Genomic DNA, 16,452 nt, shown 5'->3' with positions numbered 1-16,452 from the left:
GCCCAGCGCCGCCGGCTCCCGCCTGTCCTGGGACAGGCCCCGCGGATGGACAGTCAGACGTGAAGCTCAGCCTGATGCCAGCGGTTCCCCTGGGCGTCCAGACTCCTTCCCCGTGCTTCACCCCCCGGACCGTGCCCCCCGGGCTGCCAGGCTCCTGGACAGGCACAAGCACCAGCCACAGGAGCAGGCCGATCCCCACGGGGCTTGCCCGGTGTCGCCGAGCTTCGCCCAGGGCGTGCCGCCCCCGCTGGGCCCTGGCCTTCCTTTGCTGCGAAAGCTGCCAAAGGAGGTGCCATCGCATCCTTGAACCAAACTGAGTCTAACCGTGCTTGGCAAGCTGCTTAGGAGGGTGAGGGCTTCCTTAGCTCCGGCCAGCTGCACGCCGCTGCCCCACTGAGCAAGACAGACCCACAGATGCTGGTATTTGAGATCTGAGGGGACTCTCTCCTCCTGGGTATGGCTTAGGAACAGGCCGAAGGCCCTCCAAACTCCTGGCACTGGGGCGTCACTGAGTCTCTTAGGGCTTCACTATAGCCGGGGCAGGAAACACCTATAACAAGTTCCCAGATCTGCTCCCTGGGTGTCCAAGCAGCAAATCTGCAGTATTAAGACTAATGAGCATCTACTCAGACACCCCAGGGCTATGGGAGAGCCAGCTGGAGTCAGGCCCGGCTGTGCAGCAGCACTGTCAGTCAGGGATGTTCTGCAAGCAGTGCCTTCAGTATGGGAAGGCAGGGGAGGAGGTCAGAGGCGGAAGGAACAGCTGGATTTTCAGGTCTAGGGTGACCAGATGTCCCAATTTTAGGGTCTTTTTCTTATATAGGCTCCTATTTCTCCCCACCCCACCCCATCCTGATTTTTCACACTTACTGTCTGGTCAGCCTAGGTAGGTTCTAGGGGAAGTGTGCAGTTAATAGTGCAGTGTGGGAGCAGTGTGGGTCTGGAAGCCATGGTAGGAACAGTTACCAGAACTGACATGCCACTGCACAGGTGCCTTTCTGATGGGACGTTCACCTGATTCAAAGAAACCTGGTCACAGTGCAGGGAATGTGCAGCATGCACTCTGCATGGCACTACACCAGGGTGGGCAAACTTTTTGGCCTGAGGGCCACATCTGGGAATAGAAATTGTATGGTGGGCCATGAATGCTTGTAAAATGGTGGGGGTGCGGGCTCTGGGGTGGGGCTGGGGATGAGGAGTTTAGGGTGTAGGAGGGTGCTTTGGGCTGGGACCGAGGGGTTTGGAGGGTGGGAGGGGGATCAGAGCTGGGGCAGGGGGTTGGGGTGTGGGAAGGGGTGCAGGCTGTGGGATGGGGCTGAGGGGTTTGGGGTGCAGGAAGGTGCTGCAGACTGGGATCGAGGGATTCAGAGGTCAGGAGGGGGATTAGGGCTGGGTAAGGGGCATGGGGAGGCTCAGGGGTACAGGCTCTGGGTGGCGCTTATCTCAAGTGGCTCCTGGAAGCAGTGGCATGTCCCTTCTCTGGCTCCTATGCTGAGGCGCAGCCAGGCGGTTCTGCATGCTGTCCGTCCGCAGGCACTGCCCCTGCAGCTCCCATTGGAGTGCTGGAGGGGGCCATTGGAGCCACATAGGAGCCGGAAGGGGACCATGCTGCGGCTTCCAGAAGCTGCATAGAGCGAGGCAAGCCCCAGACCCTGCTCCCCAGTGGGAGCTTGAGGGCTAGCTTAAAACGTCTGGCGGGCAGGCCATAGTTTGCCCACCCCTGCACTACATCCAAAGGCCACTCATAACCTTCAGCAGATGCAGGATGCAGCTGCCTTCTTGCCTAGCAGGGCTTCACACACTACACCAGGAGCACACTACACCAGGGCTTCCAACTAGTTTCCAGATGCAACTAATGGTGTTGCCTCTGCTGTATAAAGTCCTTTGTATTTTGGGGTCTGGTCTGCCTCCCTGAGACTGGCTTCCCAAGAGTGTTTGCAGTGAGGGAACTGGGACTCACTTGGCCCAAGATCACTCTGCAAGGCTCTCTCCCAGGAGAGGCTGAATTGGAGGTATCTCTGGCAGGGACTCAGTGTTCTTGGGACACGCTGGTAGCTAATGCCCTGTGGGTGCATTATACACTGAAAACCTGATCCAAAGTTCTTATGGTAGATGTGCAGGGTTTTCTTGCATGTTGGCCTAGATGAGAGGACCCAGCCCACCTCACTGCAGCACGTGTCTGCCTGCACTGCCCACAGCACTGACAGCCTTGCTGGCTATTCTGAGCTCTGGCCACTGCTGCGAATTGACCCTGTGCAGGGAAGAGCTCAGTGCTCCTGGAGTTCGGCTGGAGGCATGTTCTTCTCAAGCAGCATCTCCACACTGGCCAGGCTGGGGCATTTGTTACTGTTGTTCAGAGTTTGCTCAAAGAGGGTCACTAAGTAGGTTGCAGCTACATGCAGGGCAATTCATTAGTCAGGCACCATGTTCCGTAAGAATTGAGCTGGAAAAAATAGCAGCTGGTACCTCCCCAATAGATGGCTGCAATTTGCACTAATTGCCCAGCAAGGTCTCCAAAGCAAGAATTTTCAAATCCTGGGGCTGGGTTCTGCAGGATACCAAGCCCCACCCCCACAGCTGCCACCGACCCCAGTGTGATTCCCTCAGAGAAACAGACCACCCTGACTTTGGTGTGTGACTGGAATTTATTTCAGTTTAATAATAACTTAAGCTTAGGCACCTGGTTTTGACAAAAGTGGCCTAAACTCCTACCCAGTGAGCTGCCCTGAAGCCCACTGCATCTGGTTCCTGTCAGCACTCCAGAGATGTCACTTCTCTGCAGCCAGCAGGAGGTGCTGCTCTTGGCAGTGTGTGTGGGAGGGACGAATTGGGGGACACAGTGGGATGCCTTTGAATGTCATGCATTAATGGGAATCACAGGGCAGGGGCTTGGGAGATCTGGCCCATCAGATAGCATGGGGGCCAAAGCACAGCTAGCTTTCATTTGCCAGTCCACTGCTCATCCTGGTTAGGACTGTATAAACACTTTGGCTGTGGGCAAGATGAATCAAACTGGTGGAACATGAACCGCTTCCCTGTCTGGCCTGTTGTGCTCTGTTCCATTAGGTCGCTTTCCCAGGACCCCTGAAGGCTGGCCACAGCCCGAGAGCAGGGGAGGTACAAACTGCTTCCCCTTGGTTCCTGTGCTGGCCCCAGACGACAGGGACTTAGTGCCCCTCAGGCCTGGGGCTTGGCTTCACAGGTAACACAGCTGATGTCTCCACTACAGCTGTGCCGCTGCAGCTCGGGGCTTTGTACGTTGCCTGAAGGGGTTTTTCTGTCAATATAGTTAATCTACCTCTCTGAGAGGCAGCAGCCAGGTTGACAGAAGAATCCTTCCCGTAGGCCCAGCTGCACCTCTGTGGGGGTCAGGTGGGCCTACTTACATCACACAGGGCACACTCTTGTTCACAGCCCTGAGCCATGTGGCTGGGGCGATCTAATTTTGAGGTGTGGACCAGGCCTCAGAAACAACACACAGCTCAGCCCGAGCTCCCTCCCTGAGCCTGGCATCCCTGAGCTTTCCCTCGGGGCACTCCTCTCTGCCAGCCCCTAGTTCCCTCTCCTCAGAGGGCTGCTGTGTTTCCGTGGCACCCTGCCTGCCACGGTGCTGCTGCTGGCTCCCAAGCCTGTCTGTGGCTGCAGTATCTTCATTTCCTCTGGGTCCTGTGCCACACTGTCCTGTTCCTTTCCTCTTCAAGCCGGACCAGCAAGCCCCGCAGGTTCCACCGAGCCTCTTCCTCCACACCTTCCAGCTTCCACCCAGGCCACAGTGCTCCCCGCCTGCCTGTCCTCCAGCGCTCTGCCCCCAGTGACGGGGGCCCACCCTTGCCCAGGGCATGTGTGCCTGTTCCTGCTGGGGATGGGGGGCTACATGTCACTTGCTGCCCCTCCTGCACCAGAGGCTCCAGACTCTTTGTTTTGAGCAATGACGAGGAGTGTGGTGAGCTGCTCGGCTTGGCGAGGGCCGCAGCCCTCTCTAGGGGAGGCGATGCCCCTTTCTGGCTGTGAGAAAGCATGGGAGGGGACCCCTGTCCTGTCCTGCAAACGGTACCTTCAACAGTTTGTGGTTCCAGAAAGGAAGGGGCCAAAGCTAGGTGGGGGGAGATGGGAAAGTGGGGTAAGGTTGTTGGTAGCAGCATTCCTGGAGGTTTCATCACATGACATAATCTTTAATTCCGGGGGGGGGGCTCCCGGACAATATTGGAGAGTTGGCCACCCCAAACCGGGGGCAGGGGGGCTGAGGAGGCAGAAAAGATGCAGGGGGCTGTTCCAGAGGCCAGGGTGCAGCCCCCCCCCCGGGAGGCTGGAGCAAGGAGGGCAGTTTGGGGGTGGCGTGTCCACATGGACCCCACCCGTCTGTCCTTCATCCCCTGAAAAGCGGAGACTCCCGCTTCTCCCCCATCACCTCCGGGTCTCCACCACCTTCAAGGCCGGGGCTGTTTTCTTGAGCGGCAGCTTTGCCTGAGCCAACGTCGGGTCGCGCCAGCCCCGCCGAGGGAAGCGCATCCGATGGGCAGGCGGCTTCCAGGAGCTCCCCCGGTCCGCTCCGTCTTTCAGATGCTACAGAGCCGACAGCTCCGTGCGAGGGGAGCCCGGCCCGGCCCAGGGCTGCAACATCGCTGCGCAGCGTCTGGGGGCTGGGAAGGGCGGCAGCTCTGCGCCCAGCTCGCCGGGCGGCACCTGTCCCAGCCGCTCCCCCGGCCCCGGCTGCTGCCGGCGCCTGCACCCCCCGCCCGCGGCGGGCCCCGCCCCGCCCCGCTCCGCTCCGCGGCGATGCGGCGCCGGCTGGGCAGCGGGGCGCTCGGCGGCGGGCGCTGATCCCGCAGCTCGGCCATGCGTGCCGGCGCCGGGGCGGTGCTGCGGGGACCCGCAGGCTGCGGCTCGGCCTGACGCGGCGCCTAGCTCCCCGGCGGCGGGTCCGACGCAGCCCGGCCGGATGGAGGCTCCCGGTGGGGCGGGGACCCCAGGTACGTGGCGGCGTTTGGGGCACTTCCCCGGGTGCTGGGCGGGGGCTGGCGGAAGGGGCCGCTCCGCTCCCCGGGGTGCGGTCCGGGGGGGCTCCCACGCCAGAGAAAGTTGGTCCGAGCGCAGGGAACCGCGCCCCGCCCGGGGTCTCGTCCCCCGCCCATCCCCGGCGCCTCCTTCCCCCCGCAGGGCCGGTGGCAGGCCCGGGACACGCTGCCGGGCTGCCCCGCGCCCATCGCCGCCGCCGCCGGCTCCGCTCAGGAAGCGCCTCCCCAGGCACGGGAAGGAGCCGCGGCCTCTCCAGGGCGTGTGAGCGGCCGGGGCCGGTGCCGGCCCCGCAGCCAGCCCGTGCAGCGCCGCAGGGACCCGCCCCGGGCCGCTGGCCTTACCCGAGCGAAGCCCGGCCGGGGGGCGTGGGGCCGAGCTGCCGGTGGCCCCCGGGGCTGGCTCAGCCTCTCGCCGGCGCTGCGTGGGGCCCAGACGGAGCCGCCGGCTCAGGCAGCGGAGCCAGAGGTGGGAGTGGCCCGTGGCAGAGCTGAGCGGGGGGGGGGTACGTGTGCTGCTGTCTGGCGCGGGGCTGGGGGTGGAATGCGTGTAGGGGGGGTGGGGAGGTGTGCTTGCATGCGGGGGTGTCTGGGGGGTGTGTGCGTGGGGTGCCCAGTGGTGCGGGGGGGGCGGTGTGTGGTTGTCTGCATGCGTGTGGTCAGGTGTGCAGGGATTACATGGTGTCCTGGGATGTGTGGGGGTTGCAGGAGGGTGTGTGCAGGGGGATGTGTGGGGGTTGCAGGAGGGTGTGTGCAGTGGGTGCCTGTAGCGTGGGTGGGGGTGGGCTGCACACGGGCATGGAATGCTTGTGGGGCTTGCACGTGGCTGTGTGTGTGCGGTTGTGTGCTTGGGGGTGGGTGGTTTGCACACAACAAACTGTGTATGTGTCTTGGTTTGTGTAATTTACCTTCACGTTCCGGTGCCGCGTTGCCCTGTGTCTCAGGGCCCAGAATGTCCCAGGCTTTCCCTGTGTCTGAACAAGGCAGGCCTGAGCCATAAGGGAGCAGCGGTGCCTGCAGGGGGAGCAGGGCAGCTCTGGGGCCTAGAGGAGACAGGGCAAGATGTGGAGGGTTCCAGCGGGGATGACCCGGGGTTGTCTGGAACATCCCTGTGGAGTCAGCCCACGCTGCAGTTTAACATGAGTCAGCAAAGGAGACAGGTTGGAGTAACACAGATCCCAGCCGCCCCCCCCCAGGGTGCAGCTGTGGGGGCACCCACGAAAGGGCAGCGATGGAAAGAGAGTGGAGGACAGAACCCCTTTCTAGAGCTATACTCGGGGTCCTGCTGGGTTGATGGACCAGTCTTTGGCCTCTGGAAACGGGAGCTGAATCCTGATTGTGGCGCAGGGAAAAGGGGTCTCAGTCTGGTTCCCAGTTTGATATTCACCCACATTACAAGCCTGCGCTGTTCTCTGCTCAGAAGTGGCTTGTGGGGGGGGGATGGTGTGGGTTAGGATTGAGGGGCACTAACCATGCTGCATGAGGACTGCAGGACAGGAGCATCACAAGGTGCTGCAGGTTCGGACTAAGGTGCATTGGCCAAGGTGTGGGGTGAGACTGGGAGAGGGAGGGGGCTGCAGGCCAGGTCAGCTGTGTGTATGCTGGAGGTTTGGACAGCACTTGCCTGCGCTCGGCTGTCCCCATGCTGTGAACGTCTCTCTGCCGAGAGAGGCATGTGCCTGCAGTGTGAGAGAACAGAACAAAGCCGGAGCAGCTCTGCATGCATTTAATGAGCCATCGGGGCCAGGATTTCTGCTGGTAAATTAGGGGACTGGATCTGGGAGACAGTTTTATGGCTGGAGCTGAGCCAGTTAAACAGGTTCCATTATGCTAGTGCATGGCTCCCGAAGTGGTGTGTTCATCTCTTGTGGCTGAATGTACCGGGGTTATAACGCAGGCTAACCCATGCTGATGAGGCTCGGGGACGTTAGCTGCAGCAGGCAAGGCGTCCAGGCACTGGTGTACTGAACTCCGGAACCCCGCCTGCCTAGGGCACCTTACAGCTAGTGCAGCAGGCTCCTGCTCTCCAGGGCACGTGTCTCCTTCTCAGCAGGGGAACATGCTCTGAACTCCACCCCAGGGGCGGTGGATCCCCCTTCCATGCACCAAGTCTCCTGGGCCGAATCCCAGCCCCAGGTGGTCTGAACTGGGGCATGTAGCTCATTGTGCCCATGTGTGCCAGCCATCCCCCAGATGCACGGGGCCCCTTCGTCACCAGCAGCTCAGGAGCATGCTGCCCTCCCCACCCACACAGGCTTCTACAGCCCTTGTCCAGATAAGGCTGAATCAAAGGGTCTCCCCCCCCCGCCCCATTGCTAAGGGAAGTGTTAATCATCTGGTCACTCTGTGGCAAAGCACCCCCACCCCCGCTCTCCTGCCTGGATTCTAGGGTGACCAGACAGCAAGTGTGAAAAATCGGGATGGGGTGGGGGGTAATAGGTGCCTATATATATGAAAAAGCCCCAAATATCAGGACTGCCCTATAAAATGAGGTCATCTGGTCACTCTGCTGGATTCAATCAGGGTGGGAAGGATTTCAGTTCCCCTCCATTGGTCTAGCTAATATATTTCCATTGGAAATCAGTGTGGAGCCCCCCCTTGCCCATGAGCCCCCATTGTGAGGCCAGCTGGGCAGGAGATGGACAGCAGGGTGGGGCCTTGATCTCAGGAACTGTAGCAACGAGCCCTTCTTTCTAATCTCATCTCCATCTCCCTGTCCTATGCGATGTCGCCCCACCGCCCCCGGAGCGTCCAAATGCTGACAGCCAGTAGAGTTCCCGTGGACACGGGCAGAGATGGGGTCACGGGACACAGCCCCACCCTGAGCCTGACTGCCTAGCTCTGCCTTCCCACTGGTCTGCTCCTGGCTTGGGCCCCAATGACCCTGTTTCACCTGCTCTGCTGGTTCAGAATTGATTTTCAAGGCTCCCCCTTTGCCTGATGTTTCCTAAAGGGGAGACCCAGGATCTTTCCTCTGGGTGGGGGGAGACCCCATCCCTACAGCAGGAACCTGCAAGCCTCCTCTCAGAGATATTCAGCTAGTGCAGCTATGCAGCCTCCCATGTGGAGTGGCAGCTAACAGAGACCTGGGGCAAGAACAGGCTTCCTGCACCCGGAGGGCTACTGGCCACCCATCTAATCAGCGGAGTCCCGCACACAGACAGTGGGAGCAGTCAGGCCTTGTCTGGTGACAGTGAATGTAGCCGGGGTGTCCACAAGCTCTTTGCATGCATACGGTCTCTGTTCAGGGTGGCTCAGCACATGCCCTTTGGGTGCATGGGCAGCTCTAGTGCAGCCGTCCGGCTGCAACACATGCATGAATGAGCTCCCTTGCATCAAGCTCGCTGGCTAGCTCGGCTCCAGCACGTTCCCCTTCAGGCCAAACCACCCCCAGTGCGTGTTTTGAAACCTGCATGGCCAGGCACCATCCTGAGCAGCCAAAGTCCTGAGCTTCCTTTTCCTTGCCTGACCCTGGTAAAGACATTTTACACCTGGAGCAGAATGACATGCAGAACAGCTGCTCAGACAAGCGAGCAGCTACTACGTGCTGTGGTTCCAGCCCTGAGGGCTGGGGTCTCGGGTCCACTCCAGAAAGATGGCTGCAGCTCCTGGCCCCAACCCAGCGTCACCTAGTGCCAGCTCAGTGAGCTGCTCTCCTGCGTTGCAGTGAAAACGGGCTTGTGGGCCTGTGTGATGTCCAGACGAGGCCTGACCTGGGGTGTGCCCTGCTTGTTAACAATACTGTGACCTCAGGGATGCCCTGCACGCTGGCGCCCGACGCCGATAATGGCCCTAGCACGGCTGTCACGAGGATACCTAGGTCTCTGGTGCCCCTGGGGTTTGCCGGCACGTGCTGGAGGTCTCAGGGATGTGGCCTGTCAATGTCCCCCAGGCCCCACTGGGGTGGGTGGAATCTTTCACAGCAACAGCTTTTCTCCCAGGGGTTTCTCCAGCAGTGAAATCTAACAGGAGTTAACAAACACAGCGTCTGATTACAAATCCTCCCCTCCGATTACCTAGCTTTTCCTGGTGCGCTGCTCCAGTGCCCAGGGCGCCCAGCTCAGACAGAGGAAAAACCCCTTAAAACTCCTAAACAACAGCTCCCTCCTGGTCCCTCTCTCCAGCCCCAGGATGCACAAAGGCTCGAGCCCCCTGCTAGCCCTATTCACAAGGCACCGTGAAAAGCTGTGACTGCTCCACAGCCACTTCCTTGCTTGCCCAGCACAGTGCAGGCCCTGTCCCTGTGCATGCTGCCCCCCGTCCATGTGCCCATGCCCCGCCTGGCTCCTGTCCCCTCACAAGAGCAGTCCCCAGCGTGCTGCTATTCACCTTTCCCTGGGCTCCAGGAGGATACCGCTGGCCCGACGGGCTCCCTGCCTGCCTGCCTGCCTGCCTTTTGATCTCGCTCAGGGATCCCTGCTCTGAGAAGATGAGCTGGTGGTGGCAGGCCAAGTCGCGCCTCCTTGCTGTGGGCTTCCAGGCAGCACTGCCCCACAAGTTTGCCTTGGGAAAGCTCCAGCCCCAGCACTCAGGCCAGCCGTCAGTGCAGGGTCTGGCTCAGTACTGTCACCCCTTGGATCTTGCTCCCCCTAAGACCAACTGCCTGTTATCTCAGGCTTCCAGGCCTCCCCAGAACAGGCTTTTGTTTTCACTGACACAAAGGGTCCCTGTGCAGGGCAGGGCATGTGGAACTGCAGGCCACGGGCACACAGCTGCTGGTCCTGGCACCCAGCCCCATGGCGTCCTGCAAGTACAGGTCCATCTGCCCCCTCCTCCGCCAGGGCAGGGTTCTCACCAGTGTAGTGTCTGGAACTGCCCTTTCATCCCATTCCCCTCCTGCGGGGCTGTTCCCTCGTCTCCCCCAGTGGCTTGCGCTCTCTAAACTGCTCCATGTGTGGGTCCCTTCTCTCTGGTGTGGAGATGAGGGCAGAGACCAGAGCCTCCCTGACCCGCCCCATCCTGTCATTTCAAAATGGCTTTCCTCTGTTTGGGAAACTGCGCCAGATGTGCGCCCCAGAGCCACCGGAACTGGCAGTGGCAGAGCATCCGAGGGACAGAGGCAGCTGGTAGCCACATGTGATTCAGGGAAGAGGCTGAGAGCAAGGGGAGATGCCTGTCTGTGGCGGGGCGGAAGTGCCCCCCTGAGCAAGCAGGCGTAGGGCTGCAGGAAGGGACTAGAGCAAAGCCCTGTGTCCCCAGAGCAGGAGTGCTGCAGGCAGCAGCCCTGCGAGTGTGCCTACCACCCACCTGGGGGGGACTGGGCAGCTTGGCCTCCGTGGCCCGTTCACTGAGGCTGGGAGACCCACCAAAGCCATCTCCTGGCTTCGGGCCACTCGCGGCACCGGCTGGATCGGAGCCTGTGTCCCAATGGGGAGCGGCTCCATCCCGCCGGCCCCCGCCCTGCCAGGCACCCAGCTCTCCTGGGAAGGGGGACTAGAGGTGCCAGTGCAGAGGTCTCTCTCCCCATCCCCCACCTTGCTGATGGAAGTCCCAGAGGCGGGAGCGTGCTGGAGCAGCCATGGTAGTAAGGCATACAGTGCCTGCCTGCTGGCGGGGGCTGTTTGGGGGCAGAGAAGGCCTCGTCCCTGCACGACTGGGGAGGTGGGCGGAGGGTGCAGAGCCCAGGGCTCGGTCTCTGGGCATCTAACACTGGCAGCGCTTTGTGATTATAGAACGGGTTAAAGAGGCCCAAACGCTGGAGCGAGCTGCAGGTATCCCGGCACATGGGCCGGTGGAGGAGCCTCCCAGCCCCCCTGCCGAGGAGCAAGGCGGGATCCCCATCCCCAGCTCGGGCCTGCTGCAGGTTGCTGAACGGAGACGTGAGTACAAGGCAGCATCCCGCCCCCCCGCTTACAGCTGTGCAGCTGGCCAGGCCTTCCCTAGGGTCTGCCCCGGGGCTCAGCCCAGCCAGGAGCCTGCCCCGGGGCTCCTTTGTCCCTGGGCCCAGCCTACCCCGGGGCTCCTTCCTCCCTCTGCCCTGGTCCCAGCCCGGCCCAGCACAGCCAGGGGCCTGTCCCCTAGGACTGAATCCCTTCCAGCCCTGGGCCCAGCCTAGCCCTGGGCTTGCCTCCTGCCCAGGTCTCCAAGCCAGGGAGAGGTTGTCTTGGTTCTAGGGGCTCATTCCCCCGGGCCGACTCCAGGGGGAGATCCCCCAGTTGTGGATACATGGTGAGAGCGCAGGATCTGCCATGGGGAAGGAGAGGGAAGCAGGGCCATTACTCTGGCCCCAAATCCCTGAGCTGTCACCTCTGCTCCTCAGAGCCCCTGAGCAGCGTTTCCTCCTTGGAGGTGCACTTCGACCTGCTGGATCTGACCGAGCTGACGGACATGTCGGACCAGGAGCTCGCCGAGGTCTTCGCTGACTCCGACGACGAGAACGTAGCCAGCGAGTCCCCTGCTGGTGAGTGTGCCCAGCCCGGGGGCGGGCAGCCTGGCCTGCCCCCCACACATTGGGACAACTCCACTTACTTGAGTCCCTGTCCCTCCCAGCTGGGTTGGGGGGTCGAGGCAGCACCCGGTGAGCTCAATGTCTAAACACAATACGGGACACTATTAACGACCCAGGCCTGCCCCAGCTAGGGTGTGGCCCCCTCGCTGCTTCCCCTAGCCACAGGCAGCACGGGATCAGCACATCCTTCCTGTGGTCCGTGCGTCCCCCTGAGCTGCCTGCAGTGCAACTGGCCTCGTTGGTGAAGGCAGCAGCGAGGCCCAGGAGCAGAGAGGCAGGGCCAGCCTCGTCTGTTCCTCCAGCGCAGCCTGAGCCCCGGGGCTGCCAGGAGGGGGTTTGGATCCAGGCCTTTGCAGACAAACCCCACCCAGCCCTCGAGCCCCCACCCCAGTGTGGGCCTTAGCCTGTGACAGAGTGCAGCAGGGGGCCTCATTAAATGCACCAGCTCTGCCATGCATCTTGAGCAAATCAATACTGCTTGACAGGGACGTCTCCACGGGGCATCACTGCTCCATGGGAGGCTCTTCCCTTCCATCATGTAACTGTCAGAGGGCTTGGGCCAGCCCCTGCAGCAACCAAGGGCACATGGGCCAGGGCGTGGGGCTGCAGTAGTTCTGGGTGCAAGTGCCTGGGCAGGTGTGTGTGTGTCAGGGGATCGGTGAACGTGGGGCAGTGAGGGGCGCACATGCTCACCTACACCAGTGGATTAGAGGTTGCACATTGGGGCCTGCCATGCCCTAGCTTGCTGCTCTGTCTGCAGCAGGTGAGGTGCCCAGCTGTGGGGTGCAGTCCCACACAGTCTCTCTGCAGGGCTGCTTCCCTGTTTGGGGCACAAGGGGGAGGCACTTGGGCTTCAGTTCAGCCGCAGCCCTTTGTCTGAGTGCTGGGGTGGAGGGCAGGGCAGAGCAGAGGGGATCTGAGCTGGTCAGTCCCAGCTGCTGCGCAAAGGGGAGGCTGTTACTCTGGGGTGAGGGACTTTGCATTTCCCCACTTGCCCGGGAAGGAAGTGCTCTATTGCGCAGGCACTAACATGAATCCACTGTCTGAGAACACGTGCAGCCCTGGGCATTCCGGGGGGCTCCCACCTGTTCTGTACCCCCAGCACCCCAATCGCCTGAGGGTCCTGCTCCGCCAGTCGGTGTCTCGGTGCATGCAGAAACAGCAGCTGCAGCCTCATGAAACAGATTTAATGAATATGTAAATCAGCCCCTTTAGCATCTTCAGCGGGAACACATGACCCGAATTAATTAGCAGAACTCCCCTGCACTCTCACTAGGGAGACGACTGAAGCCGGAGGTAGCTCCCTGCTGTAGCTTGGTTCCTGCGACACAGCGGGTGGGCACGAACTCATGGCATGGGCACCAGGGGCATGTGTAAAATGCACTTCAAACACCACCAAGTTCATGCTACCATGCCCCGAAAGGAAGATGAGTCAGCACCTGCCAGACCAGGTGCTCACCCCAGATGGGCGCAAAGAGCTAGTGCAGGGTTTACCTGCAGTTTGCCCACGTAGACATGTGGTAATAAATCCTCTCTGAATCTGCGCCGAGTCCCTTCATGCGAAGGCAAGGGGAGGATGAACAGCGTGTCTGTGGCCATGAGTGCACATGCAAACTGGCAGGTGTGATTTGCACATGCAGTTACCACAGCAGGACCTGCAACTAGCCAATGCATCTGCCCCATCACTCACCCAGGCAGGTGGGGCAGGGCACAGGACTGGAAGGTTTCTGGTGTAACCTTAGGCAAGACACAGACTCTTTCAATGCCTCAGTTTCCCCGAAGTTCTTGCATAGCTTGCAAGAGGCTATGTGCCAGACCCCTGTACAATGGGGCCGAACACCACAGAAATTGGGGACACGATTCAGAGCACCTCCACTTCTGAAAATCAGGCCCAGCACAAATCCCAAACCCTCTTGCCCCTGACTTGACTGCAAATTACCTTGCTCAGGAATCTGACCCAAAGGAACTAAAACAAGCGGAGGAAGGCACTGAACGGCTCTGGCAATAAGATATAGGCCTCTGCCCTCTTGGCTGCTAGGGGCCCAGCTGGTTGTAAACCAAGGTGATTAGTTCTTTGGGCTCCTGGCTGTGGAAGGAGCTGAGGGTCTCACTCCACATCCCTGTGGCTGTAGGGCCCCAGCCCACTAGCTGCAGCAGGTACTTAGCAGGCTCCCCAGTGATCCTGGGGTTCGGGGCCTGAATGCTGCCTAGAACTGGTCCCTCAGGATCGGGGGGAGATGAGCGCGCGGGGGCGTTGCTGTTGCTATCTGTTCAGCGGCTGTGGTGGAGCAAGCAAGCAGCAGCTCCCGGTAACATTGAAAGGGCTGGCAGGGGCGCGCGAGGTGCCTACTTAGCATGTCTGTCTCCTCGCAGGGCTGCACCCACCCCCCCTTCCTCGGGCAGGGTACCTGCGATCCCCCTCCTGGGCAAGGACCAAAGGCGAGCAGGGGCGGGAGAAGAAACACCTCAGTGACTCGGAGCTGCAAGCAGGCATCGTAGACACTTTCCTGGCAGTGGAGAGGCCCCAGGAGGACTAGGAGGCTGGGAGCCATGGTGGGATCCGAGCCAAGGTGCCGAGCCAGGAGTGTTCGCTCTTGCACTTACCCCCAATTCCAGACAGTTTGTGACCTTAACAGACCCCTACGCCTAGAGAGACGAGCAAACCCTGCTGGCTCCATGTAACGCAAAGCTCCCCCCTTAGTGCAGCCGTAGCGTGTGGATCAGCTGGGCCAGGGCACTGGCCATGCTGGGCAAGGAATTCCAGCGAGGAGACAGATCATCAGCACACTGTCTTAGCACTTTTTTAACCCTTTCTTGCTCATTCTATACAAAACCTGGCCAGGCCGGCAGCAGCAAGAGCAGGGCCTAGGGCCAGGAGAGAGCCCGGCTGCACGGAAGGGAAAAGCAGGTTTGGAGAGAATTGCGTCTTTCTGGAGAAAAGCCCTCCAGCTGCAGGCAGAGTTGGGGGTGGGGGGAAGCCCCTGTTCTTCCCCCAGGGCAGCAGGGAGGCAACGTCCATGCTGGTTCTTCCCCAATGAAGTGCTGTAGCTCAGAGCAGAACCCAGCCGGCCAAGGTGGGATTTAGCCATTACTTGCTAGAAGCACATTCTTGTCCCTGTGGCTTTACACCTGTACAGGCTTTAGCTCCGGTGTAAGAGCAGCACTGCTGGAGATGCCAACCCGGGAACAGCAGCCCGTGCTCATGTCCCATTGTGAGCCTGCACAAGGAACTCTGCAGTGGGACTGGCTTGTGTTAACTCACGTGGCTGCGAGGAACCCATGGGGTCGGGGGCAGTTGGACAGACGTCTTTCTGCGGTCAAACCAGACTAGGCTGAAGCGAGCTGGAGCATGGGAACATGAGCTCGACTGCACAGATCCTGCTGGAGGGGGCCCTGGGGCGAGGCAAAAGGGGCTGTGTTTACCTGATCCTTTCACCACTGGCACAAGCTGCTTCGTGCTAAGGAGCAGAACGGAGTTGAGGGGACCTGGAGAGGAACGGGACCCATGCTGTGCCCAGAAAACAAGGGGGGCTAAGCTGGATGTCCTGTCCCCTTGAAACCTCAGCCCCACTTGAATTGTTGCCACTCTCCTAGCCCCTGCTGTCCACCTGGAATCTGGCACGTTACCAAACTTTTCCTACCTCCTCCTGGGGGTGGAGTTAGCCTGTTGAATGCCCCTACGACCCAATCTCACTAAGACCAGCTGTTATGCAGCGGGAGCCGGACGGTGCTAGAACGTCTTTGCAGGCTCCCCTCACAACTGCTGCTGTCCATCCCGCCGAGCCCCCGGGGCCGTCTAGTCTTCATCTCCTCCCTTGTTCAGAGCACCAAATAATGCCAAGGCTGCCCCAGTAGCCACGGCAACTTTCTTAAAAGACAGTTACAAAGGAGGGATGGGGAGGGGGCAGGTCTTCCCCTCCTTCCACCCTCCTTTGGTTAAACTGGGGAATCCTCATTTTCTGCCATTGTGGAGAAGAAACTCTCCTGCTGAACTAACGTCTCTTGCCTCACTGTAGCGTTGGGCGTGTGGCTGCCTTCTGTCCCCGTGGTTCTGTGTGCGCAGTAGTGTCTTGGCCGGGGCTATGTTGTCCTTTCCCGTCTGAGAAGCAGCACTGGTGGCTCTGCTTAGGACCCCTGGCCCCTTGAACCTTGCAGGCTGCAGTTAGTGGCCAGCTGGCAACGTAGCCTGGCTTGGAGGCTATGTTCACAAGAGGGAAAGGAGACAACACAGAGGTGGCCAGCACAACCAGTCACATACAGCTCTCTGCAAAGCTCATCTTTAGTGCACAACAGCAGCATTGTGAAGTGAGAACAGTAACAGTTGGCGAGGGGAGAACCAGTCTGTCAATGGATTTGAAATAATTAGGGCCCTACCAACTTCATGGTCCATTTTGGTCAATTTTGCAGTCAGGATTTAAAAAAAAAAAATCAATTTCATGATTTCAGCTGAAATTTAAATCTGAAATTTCAGTGTTGTAATTGTAGGGGTCCTGACAAAAAGGAGTTGTGTGTGTGTGTGTGTTGGGGGGGGGGGTTGCAGTACTGCTACCTTTAGTTCTGAACTGCTGCTGGTGGCAGCGCTGCCTTCAGAGCTGGGCTGCTGGAGAGCGGTGGCTGCTGGCGGGGAGGGCAGCAGCCCAGAAGTAAGGGTGGCCTGGTCTGGAATTGCCACCCTTACTTCGGCAGCTCCCTGCTAGCAGCAGCTCTTTCAGCGCTGGGTGTCCAACCAACAACTGCCAGTCTCCGGCCACCCAGCGCTGAAGGCAACGTAGAAGTAAGGGTGGCAATACTGTAACCCCCCCCCCCCCCCGCAACTTCCTTTTGGGTCAGGACCTCCAAGTTGAGAATCGCTGGTCTCCTCCATGAAATCTGGTCTTTTGTGTGCTTTTACCCCCTACTATACAGATTTCACCGTCTGTGACGCTTTTTTTCGTGGCTGAGAATTGGGTAGGACCTTACAAATAATGCCCCAGTCGTTGGACCATGCCCTCT

General features: G+C 60.1%; 1 protein-coding gene across 1 annotated transcript; it reads left to right on the top strand.

Moving 5' to 3' along the window:
• Positions 1 to 2,635: 2,635 nt before the first annotated feature.
• Positions 2,636 to 16,045, top strand: DBNDD1 (dysbindin domain containing 1). Its single transcript, XM_038368885.2, has 4 exons — positions 2,636 to 4,970; positions 10,685 to 10,831; positions 11,272 to 11,412; positions 13,834 to 16,045. The coding sequence occupies exons 1-4, from the start codon at positions 4,940 to 4,942 to the stop codon at positions 13,995 to 13,997; spliced, it is 483 nt and encodes a 160-aa protein (XP_038224813.1). The 5' UTR covers positions 2,636 to 4,939; the 3' UTR covers positions 13,998 to 16,045.
• The last annotated feature ends 407 nt before the right edge of the window (positions 16,046 to 16,452 follow it).

Source organism: Dermochelys coriacea, chromosome 12 (genome assembly GCF_009764565.3).
Source record: "Dermochelys coriacea isolate rDerCor1 chromosome 12, rDerCor1.pri.v4, whole genome shotgun sequence".
Classification (NCBI taxonomy): Eukaryota; Metazoa; Chordata; order Testudines; family Dermochelyidae; genus Dermochelys; species Dermochelys coriacea.
The sequence above is the reverse complement of the archived record's forward strand: the minus strand, read 5'-3'. Positions and strand labels throughout refer to the sequence as shown.